The sequence below is a fragment of the Aulonocara sp. 'chitande type north' Nkhata Bay genome, linkage group LG22, assembly GCF_057382095.1.
Source record: "Aulonocara sp. 'chitande type north' Nkhata Bay isolate Kocher_YH1m ecotype deep benthic linkage group LG22, A_spYH_male_GT1.1, whole genome shotgun sequence".
NCBI lineage: Eukaryota > Metazoa > Chordata > Actinopteri > Cichliformes > Cichlidae > Aulonocara > Aulonocara sp. 'chitande type north' Nkhata Bay.
The window spans coordinates 29,949,150-29,960,271 of record NC_141364.1 but is presented as its reverse complement, the minus strand read 5'-3'; the positions used below and the strand labels follow the sequence as shown (position 1 = coordinate 29,960,271).

General features: G+C 38.6%; 1 protein-coding gene across 1 annotated transcript; it reads right to left on the bottom strand.

Annotated features, from left to right (window-relative positions):
- Window positions 1-2,478: 2,478 nt before the first annotated feature.
- LOC147304429 (uncharacterized) lies at window positions 2,479-3,437 on the bottom strand. The gene has a single exon (XM_086280989.1). The coding sequence runs from the start codon at window positions 3,347-3,349 to the stop codon at window positions 2,654-2,656; it is 696 nt and encodes a 231-aa protein (XP_086137115.1). The 5' UTR covers window positions 3,350-3,437; the 3' UTR covers window positions 2,479-2,653.
- Window positions 3,438-11,122: the final 7,685 nt, after the last annotated feature.

Sequence of the window (11,122 nt, the reverse complement as noted above, 5' to 3'; positions counted from 1 at the left end):
GTATGTTCCCTATAACCTGCATTGTGGATGATTCGAATTGCTTTCTTTTGAAGAGTAAAAAGTGAATGTAATGTGGTTTTATAGTTATTGCCCCAGACCTCTGCACAATAGCTTAAGTATGGTGAAACCAGTGAACAGTAGAGAATATGAAGTGATGTTCTGTCGAATACCTGTTTTGCCTTGTTTAGTACTGCAATGCTTCGTGATACTTTGGAATGAATATATCTTACGTGAGCTCTCCAGTTAAGTTTTTCATCTATTATTACCCCCAGAAATTTATTTTCACTGACTCTTTCAATATCAACACCATTTATTTGAATCTTTGCATTTGTATTTAAACTACTATTTCCAAATAACATAAGTTTAGATTTATTCAAATTTAATGATAATTTGTTTTTATCAAGCCAGAACTTCACTTTACTTATTTCATTAGTCATATCCTCCAATAAATTCTGCAGATCATCACCAGAGCAAAAAATGTTTGTATCGTCAGCAAAGAGAACCATTTTTAATACTTTGGACACTTTACAGATGTCGTTAATGTACAAGTTGAAGAATTTTGGACCCAAAACTGACCCTTGGGGTACACCACAAGCAATGTCCATACATAAGGAGCAACCACCATTTATTTTCACAAACTGCTTTCTGTCACTTAAATAACTCCGGACCCAATCTAAAACTACCCCTCTGACACCATAACGTTCCAGTTTTCTTATTAATATATCATGATCTATAGTGTCAAATGCCTTTGTCAAGTCTATGAATAACCCAGCCACATATTGCTTTTTGTCTATGGAATTTGTGATGTATTCTATTGAATCTAATAGTGCCGATGATGTTGATCTGCTTGATCGGAATCCGTACTGACTCTCAGTGAGTAGTTTATGTTTATCTATAAATTTTTCCAGTCTGTTTTTAAACAGTTTTTCAAGAACTTTTGAGAATTGAGGTAGTAAAGAGACAGGCCTGTAGTTTGTGAAATGGTGTTTGTTGCCAGATTTGTATAGAGGTATAACTTTTGCTATTTTCATTCTGTCTGGAAATCGACCAGTTTGAAATGATAAATTACAGATGTATGTAAATGGTTTTATAATAGCCTCAATGACTCTTTTAACCACTATCATATCAATATCATTACAATCCAAAGATTTGTGATTTTTACATTTTTTGACAATTTCAAGAACTTCATTTTCATCAACGGCTGTGAGAAACATAGAATATGGATTTCTGTCAATCAGTGTATCGGGTTTTTCCTGTGCTTTCCCAGGATGAGTGATTGTTCTTGCTAAATTTGGTCCAGCAGTTACAAAGAATTCATTGAGACTATTTGCCACAACATCCATATTGTATTCTTCATGGTCATTACAAATGAAATACTTGGGATAGTTCTTTTGTCCAGTCCCACATTTTATAACACTGTTCAGGATTTCCCATAATCTTTTATTATTTCTATTTATATCTAATTGCTTCTTATAGTATTCCTTTTTACTAAATCTAAGTATATTAGTTAACCTATTTTTATATCTTTTGTATCTGATTTCAGCATCTTTAGTTCTCGTTCTTAAGAACTCTCTGTATAGAGCATTTTTCTTTATACATGCATTTTGCAGACCTTTTGTTATCCATGGACAGTCCATATATTTCTGTTTCCTACTATACTTACTCGTCTGTACTGTTTTTTACTGTCCATTTTATTGATCTTGTAATTCCTATCATAGATTGTAAAAATTGGAAGATGGTCACTTATGTCGTTAATCAGGAGTCCACTTACAGTCTTATTTTCAATGTCATTTGCAAAAATGTTGTCTATGAGAGTTGCACAATGTGATGTAATCCTGGTAGGTCTAGTAATTTTAGGGAATAGATTCATACAGTGCATTGTGTTTATAAATTCCTCAGTGGTTTTATGTTTATTTGGGTTTAGCAAATCAATATTGAAGTCTCCACAAATGAAAACTTTTTTGCGAGCTATTTCAATAAATGTTTCTTCTATCCAGTCTTTAAATGTCTCAATACTACTACCTGGAGCTCTGTATATACAGCTAATGATTACATTTTTACTTTTTTCTTTACAAATTTCAACTGTAATACATTCTAGTACATTATCAATCACCATCGTCATCTTTTCCACCACATTAAATTTCAAGGATTTGTCCACATACAAGGCCACTCCTCCTCCTCCTTTGTTTCGCCTAGTTATAAATGTGAATTCATAACCCTCCAGTTCAAAGTCTGTTCCTTTTTCCATATTGATCCAAGTTTCTGATAAGGCAATGACACTAAATGGATGTGAAAACTGGTTAAGATATTCTTTGATATGACTAAAATTAGCATAGAGACTTCTACAGTTAAAGTGGATAATTGATAATTTATTCTCAGTTTTAATCCTCTGATTGTAGTCTTTATTTGTATAGTAGCAGCAATTGTTATTGTTAGATGAGAAAAAGTTGTTGTCTAGATCTATTTCATATTCCAAGTCGTGTGTATTGTGATCCATATAGTTAAATGTTTTCAGTTCCAATTGATCATATTCTGCAACTGTCTGACTGATGCAGCTGATTCTTCCAGATGTATCTGAGTTCTTCCTTCCAGTGTGTGTCATAAGTGAGTGTGTGGTTGTCTGTTACCTTGTTTGCCGTCCAGATCGTGTTGCTCACTGATATTTTTCGAGATCCGCCATATTTTTAATGGTCAGAACTTTGGCTTCCTCTGGTGATCCGTTTAGTTTAATGAATATTTTGCAGTTCGTCGTCCAAGTACCTTGGATTTTTCCCAGCTTCTTAAGGTGTCGCGCTTTTTTGGCTATTTCAGCGTTGTGTTTGGTTAGATGTTCATTGATAAAGACATTAGATCCTTTTAATTTTCTTCCTTGTTTCAGCAGCGTAATCTTGTGCTTTCGATTTACAAACCTTAATATAATAGCCGGTATGTTGCCGTTCCTCCTGGGAAGAGGGTGGCATGCTTCGACAGAGTTACAGTCCAGGGCAATCCCTTTGGACCGCAGGAAAGCAGCCACCTGTTGTTCCGTGGAGCTAATGTCAAGCTCTCCAGGTTCCTCGTTGCTGTCAGCGGTCACCGCCTGAGCGTATGACCGGGGTTTAATATGGAGCCCAGTGATGATGACGTCGTTTATCCTGGAGTACTGTTCCAGGTCAGCGACCTTACTTTCCAGGTATGCAATCTTTTTATCTTTTTCGGCATTTTGGATGCGGAGGAGCTTTACCTCCTCCACAATTTCAATGATATTTTTCTGCTGCAACCTGATAGTAGAAATTTCCTCCATTATGAAGTCAAGGGACTTTTTAATGTCCTCGACTTCCTCAGCTGTCGGTGTCCTCTTCGGCCCCATTTTATCTGGTTACCCTGGTAGCAGGTTCAGTCAGCTGATTCCTCAGTCAGCTGTTAGCCTGGTAACGCGTTGGCTAGCCTGCAATTACCTCGTTAACTCCGTTAGTCCAGTCCAATATCCTGTATCAAAGTCGTAATCCAGACAGGGTTGTACCAAAAGTTCCAACAATGTGAGTAGTTAATACATTTACCCTAATATTTTACTTAAGTGCTTAAGTTTAACCTACTATTTCTATGTTATATACTACTGTGCTCCACTATATTACACTTCTACTTTGAAAACATCAAACTTCAAAAGAGACATCATTAACATCGAAGCGAAAGCCTTCTGTCTACAAAACAGCATTCTGTTATGAAGCTTTTTGCCTTTTTGCATCCATCCTGTAAATTACTGCAGTCTTGTGAATGCAGTTGACTGTTGTCTTTGGAAACGGGCTTAACGCTGCTTGACTACAAGTCGATGAAAACCTATAGCATTTGTTGATCTCATTAACAAAGGTTTGAACTTAGATTTTTCTGGATGGCTGCATCAGCTCTTAGTAAATGAACCTGTAGTGTTTGACGCAAGACTCATGGGAGACTAGTGTGGTAGTTAAGCTGCCGCTGCCTCTGCTTTCATTACTGTGTGATAAGTCATATACTGCCAACACTAACATCCTCACACTCATAGCTAAGCTGGAAAACTAGATCTCTGATTTTCTAGTCTCTGACTTATAGATTTCGCAGCCCCCTTCATGTAACCATTAATAAGCAGGACATCTGATGTTATGGCACGTGTAAGTGAAGCCAGGTAAAGGAAAACTATTGGGCATACTAAATGTATAGTATATATTTAATTTTATAATTGCTACACTTAGCAAAAAAACAAAGAATTCCAAGCTAAAGATCAGTTGAGATACTCTTCATGCAGCTAGTAAATCAGCGACTGATACTGTATGCTCCTCATATGGTTCCTGCTGAGATTCTCTCCTGTTTTAGGAGCTGGCCTGCTGAGAGTTTTGCTAAACCAGAAACATAAAGACAGCTGGACTCAGTGAGGGGTTCCTGACAAGCTGGAGCAGAACCATACCTTAGCTCTTCATGTTCACTGAATTTTGTCTCCTTTTAGGGAGTTCAGTGAATGAAAACATTGGGTAAACTGTAATTATACCAATCAGCCAGTAAATATATCAAAGCATCAGAGCTAAGCGTCTTTAAGAACTTTTTTAATGAGGTATTTTTGAGGTTTTCCTATAAATTAATTCTTATGCAACAGCTCAGAGGTGAAGTAGTGCTGTCGGGATGTTGTTGAGATCAAGTAATTTTGTGTGCTGTGTTTAAATTCAGACAGTTTTTCTCATACACACATATGGCACCATTTAACTGTGACACCTGTCACTAACACCCTCTTGGTTCCATCCAGGCTTTATTGTTTTTTTCTGCTTCCAGTTATGAAAGGGAAACATCAGTGCCTGCGGAGTGCTGGTTTGAAGAAGATGAACTCAGTTTATAATCTCCTAATGATCCTTTCTTCTCTACCTTCTTAAAATGTCCAACTCATTTAGACCTAATGTACAGTTACACAGTGTGGGATGTTTTTTTTTCTGACCAAACAGGTAATTAAAGTGTGGATAGGTGACTCATTGATCAGATCCAGTAGAAATACTCTGTCAGGCCAGAGTAAATCTAGTTGGCAAGCCTGGTTTCTCATAAGCACACCAGAGACTCGATTAATGTGAATCACTCACAAATATGACAGTATTCACCTTTGCATGACTAATTTCAGCTTTTCATTTACTTGCTAATGCATAAATGTTTTCAAACACCCTTTTCCAAAAGGCAACAGACCAGTCAGTTCTAGGTCTGTTGTTAATTTAAATATTGCACAATCTTAATATTTCCTCCATTTTACAATATTGCATTTTCACTAACAGCACATACCTGTATAGTTCAGTACACTATAAGTCTGTGCTGTCTGTGCTGAAACATCTGCATTCATTATACATAAAGAGAATTTGTGGTAATACTTCCAGCACGTAAGCTCAGCTGCTGATACTGCTTGCATTGATAATAACAATGATACAAATCATAGGAACACACCTGGTAAAAGATGGCAAGTAAAAATAAATATTATGGAGTGTATTTTTAGATTTAGTTCTTAGAGACAGCTTGTCTGCCTCTAGCCCCATAGCTTCTATCTGGCAAATAGCCTAAACAAGTGGAACCAGTGCATTTTTTCTTAGCTCTTTATGAAGCTCCCATACAATTGCGAGTGACAATTTGTGCTAAATAATCCACAAGCAGTAGCAAAACCTGCAGACGGAGATAATATTATAAATAAAATGTGATGGAACAGTTTCATAAAAGTGCATTTATGAAAAAATACCATATTCTCACTCTGGAATTTACATCACAATGTATTCTTGTATATTAAAAAACTTACTAGTGGATAACATCTCTACACAATAGGAAATGAGAGAGCTGTAGTTTGATATGCATGGATCAGAACATTGACACCACTGACGGAATAATAATAAGCATTTCACTTCAGTGAAGTATTCTCCTGGAAAACTGTGGGTCCTGAATGTTACCCTGACACATATCACCTGCCTAAAAATGGCAATGGCACTTCATGCAAGACAGTGCTCCCCTCCACACTCTGGAAGCTGCACAGCAAAGAGTCAGAGGATTTTACTTGGCCTACAAAAAATAAACTAGTAGGGTGGAGGTTGTTGCCCAAGATAAGTAACGTATTACACATTTCTCGTTCCTTTTCAGTGCAGTACATTACTTAATGTTGGAGAAAGGAATTAGTTGCACTACTTGTTATATTACTTTGTTGTTACTCCATAAAGTGACCTGAAAGAGCCTGTCTCATAATTACTAGTTAACAATATAAACCTTAAGCTACAGTCCCACACACCAACACACATCCTTAGTCAAGTCTGACCGCTCAGGGTCTGGCTGCTGGGTTCTTGGCTACACTGCAAAAACTCAATCTTACCAAGTATATTTGTTCCAGTCAAAAAGATCTCATCACACTTAAAATAAGACACAATCAGCTACATATAACAGAGTAACTTGTTTCATTGGCAAATTTTTTTCACTTAATACAAGATATTTTTGCTTGAAAATAAAAATATAAAAAAATATAAAAAGATTTGCCAATGGAAGTGAAAATTCTCCAGATCCAAGATGCACTGTCTAAAAACAAGTTCATATATCTCACTGAAATGTTACTCTGTAGCTTTGCATTAGCATGTGTTAAATCCCGTTCTTTTGAATTCTTTTGGCGAAAGAGAAAGACTGAACTCAGAGTGGTCACGCTCAAAAAATAATCTTTATTTTACATTTCTAGAAATGGATACCGAACACACATGAATGCAGTAGCAGCCTGCCTTTGCAGATGCTTGCAGAGAGCCAAAGTTGTGTTAGCAATATAATGCTGTTGTTTCTGTCTTGGACGCAGTTTCCACTTTACCATCATGCTCTTATCCTTGTGTGCAATAAATGTCCACAACTCCACTCCTCAAAAGCAGTATCCCCATACCGTGCCACCATTTTCTTTCTCCTGCACACAAACTGAAATAAGCTGATTGAAGTCCGAGTGTGCAGAAAGGAAAGAAAGAGGATGATTTTCTTTCTTTCTGTCTGCTTTAGTGCAGATAACTGAAGAACCTCTGTAACATAAGGAACAACAGTATCGTAACCATATTTAATAAATTTAGTAAAGTGTTACATTACTGCATAACAGTAAAGTGTTACAAAGTAACAAAGTTAGAAAGTAATCCATCACACCCAGCATTGTAAACTACCTATAAAAGATGAATATAGCTTCCAGGAAGAGTCATGGAATAGCAGAAATGTTTTCTAATTGGTTGTCACTAGTTTCAAGTTCTATTTAATAATGTTTAGAATCGTCATTAGTCAAAAAGGATGACAAGACATTGCATTCTTTAGGACCTATCTTGTGATTTACGAGTTGCTATCATGCGATCAAGCAGTGTCCTCAGTTCTTGTATCCATTACTGCCTTTGCACTCCGAGCGTGCTGCGAAAAAATGACATGAAATCTGGAAGTTTTTGGATGCAAACGTCATGTGGAACATATATATATACACAGAACAGTATTACTAATAGTATTGTTGCATAATCCTAGTTTTGTGTATACTATGCAGATTTTGTTGTGTGTGTGTGTGTGGTAAACTTTAGCCTATCCTAATTCACAGATTACACTGACCTGTAGCGATATTAGGGAGCAGGTGGAAGGGAGCCTGGAGAGGTGGAGATATGTACTGGAGAGAAGAGGAATGAATGTCAAGAGAAGCAAGAAGCAAGGTAGTGATGATAGATGAGTTTAGATACCTGAGGTTAACCATCCAAATCAACAGGCAGTGCACAAGAGGGAGAGCAGGCAGGGAGATGTGGAGAGGGTGGAGATGAGTGTCAGGGTGACTTGTGACTGAACGAAAGCAGCAAAAGTCAAAGGGAAGGTTTAGAGTGAGAGTTGGTTTGGAGATGGTTGTACTAACAAAAACACAGGAGGGTGCGCTGGAGGCTGATTTTGCTCAGGATGGACAAGATCGTAAAAAGTACATCAGAGAAGCAGCACAGTTAGAGAGACAAGGCTGAAATTGTTTGGATATGTACAAAGAAAAGATATACTGGATGAATATTATGATAAAAGAACCAGGTAAGAAGAAAAGAGGAACTTTCAAATGCCCACAAATCCTCAGCAAAGACTACTGGGACAATTAGCCACACACCAGGCCGTATTTTGGTCTCCAAAAGGCAAAAAAGCTTGAGACACTATCCACAACACCGGGTATAAAAACTTTGTTACTTACATAAAAAAATCATTAGATAACTGTGTCAATTGGTCTTTATTGAGGCATCTGAAAATGGTGTAATGGAATTCTGAGTGGATTCGCCGCTGCATGCCACGCAAAAGCATTTTCCACTCTGTTTACTATCCACAGATGCTCCTGTGAGCAACACTGTATCTTAGAGCAGTCCAAAACACAGAGGACTCCTCCATTACGCGTGTTGAAGTCCAGTATATGATAACCTCCCCATGCTCCACCTGACCCTCTCTGCTTCACAGATTGGTTATTGATCCTGCTTTCTTTACGCATATTGCCCCGTGCACTTTTTCTCTTAGCCCAGCCTTTTATGTGGAGACAGTCTAGCCGTTGCGCGGTGTCTTGTTGCAGGAAAAATGCTGAACGGCACTGAACTACAGTATGTCATCCTCCCCAGCTCGCTCCCTCGCAATAAATAATGATGGTTGCAGAGCCCTGTCAGTTTAGCTTTGTAGAGCAATATTTTCGAAAGCATTTATTTTTCCAATTCAATAGATCCTCATATTTCATTACCTGAAGCAGCAATTTTTTCCCCGTGCCCTTCTTATCTGAAAATGAGAGCGTGGACATGTGGCTTTAATCCAGAGCACACCAAAACACAATCAATAAACATAATAAAGAGACTCTCGTCAGTCGATACCACTTTTCCTCGGCATCAATCAGAACACAGCAGCTCTGTCTTAACAATTTCTTTCTTCCACATAAATTATCTTATTCTTATGCATTTGATTTCCATGTGTGAACAATAGAATCCAATAGAATGCATTAAAAGCTACACTTCCAAAGAATACACTGTGCAGCTTTGGAGTTATAGTGCATACTTATTATAGTGCATGTTTTATTGCACCGATGGCAAGGCTGCATAATATTTTTAGCATTTCAAACTTTATTTATAGCACAATATCTATTACTATAATTATCATTCCCCAGCACCTTTCTGCAGTGGTAAGCCTTTGGAGGAGTGTACCTCTATTATGTTTTCTCCCTCTAATGATCGGTGTCTGTACCTAAAATGAGCTATGAGACTGTATGTGTGGGAGTATACTTGCATTTCAATACCACCCTGCTGCACAGTAGTCACAGCATTCATTAAAACTGGGGACGAAGTAGACGGTGATTTGATGTGCAGGTGGCAAAGTGAAATTAAATTCTTTGCTGATTTTTATCACTGAACGTGTCATGGTAAGTAGCTCGAGTTTGATATGCATATAATCATTTTTAATAAGGAAGTGTTGAAAGCAGATGTCTTATGCTATGGCTTCACTGCTAAGGATTTTGAGGCAGAGCGCAAAGGGAAAAAAAACACAAATCACAAATGTAATCAACAGTCGAGAGGCAAAAAGGTCTTCGGATATGCTTCACGTCCTCCGATAATGGGTGAACACAGATTCTACTGAGGGTTACGATATCACCTTGCAAATGTGGGCGTTTTTTGTTTTTTTTTGCTTTGTTTTGAGTGTGGATACTCATATATCATTCAGCCATCCCCCCTTGACAGGCAGCCAGCTGTGTCCCTGTCAGTATTCTGTCAGTAAAGCATTTCTCTTCAATCAATCATCTGATTACCCATTCCAGCATTTCCAAGATGAAAATGACGCAGTGGATTACACTGGAATCGACGACTGTGGTAGAATTAGCCAGTGCTGAAGGGGTCCCTGCAATTATGTTTTTATAACAAAAACATAATTGGACCGCTACGACACTTCACCGTGTCCCCACCTCCACACCCTTCACCGCTTTCTCTATTTGCTGGCGCCTCACTAGGAGCGTCCGTGATGAGGTGAGGCTGCACCTTGTGTCGTTCGCTGTAGTACAGCAAAATCAATGATTCGTAAACAGAGCCCGGTGACCTGAGACGCAGCGCTCCTCGCCGGGTGTCAGATAGGGACCCCTATCACTGCGTTCGATGCAATTATATACAGCCAAATGATCACCAAAGTCATTCACTTCAACCAAAATGTGTGACATAAAAAATACACACTCAGGAGCCTCCACAGTGTTCAGTAATTACTTGATCTTGCGATTCACAACTTTTGGTAACACACAGGCAGTAAGCCACCCAGGCCCCCATAGGGTAAATGATAGCTCTACAGCATAGTGTGGAGTTTCATACTGAGTGGCCACGGTGCTTCGTCTCTCCTACTAGTGACTCTCAAAAGTCCTTCGCTCATCCTAACTTACCCTAACTGACAGGACTATGAACACACACACCCACACACACACACACTGTCTCTCTCTAAGACCCTGGAGGAGCAGGGGTCTGGCAAATGCTGCTCTATGTTGAAAGGGATTAGAAAGATTTGTTAGTGCTCAAGCTGACTCCTTCATGTTAGGATTGCAGCTGTAGCTCGAGGGCTGTGGTCGGTCTCTGTCTCTCGCTCTCTCTCTCTCTTTTTTAAAAGGGCGCAAGCAATTTTTTTTTCCGTCTTTTCTTAGCTGTCCTGCTGAGGCTAATGTGAGGCGGAGAAGCAGGCTTTCAAAACCTGAAATACCTCCTGGGCCCGACATTCTTGCGGCACTGCACGGCTGTATTTTCTCTTATTGGTGGATTATTTTCTCTGTGGGGTTACAATGCCATTAAAACACTTTTCTTCCTGTAAAGTGGCTGCACAGACTGAAAATGGTCTGTTCTGTTCTCACTGTATTCTTCCCTGAGGAACTTTGCATCCAATTATACTCAAGGCATAAACTGTACAGTGCAGTGTACAGAAAGTTTTAGATCGCACATTTTCAGTTTGACACAGCCTCGAAAAGTTGTCAAAAAAGCTGTGATTGAAAACACAGCTATTCCCAGAAGACACGTGGGATGTTATGAATAAAGCAAGAAAAATGTAATCTGTTTGAGAGTTTCAAAACGTGACATTTATCCTGACTGAGGCGCTCTGGTCTACATGTAGCCTAAATCAAATGATTATATGTGCATCCAAGAAAACC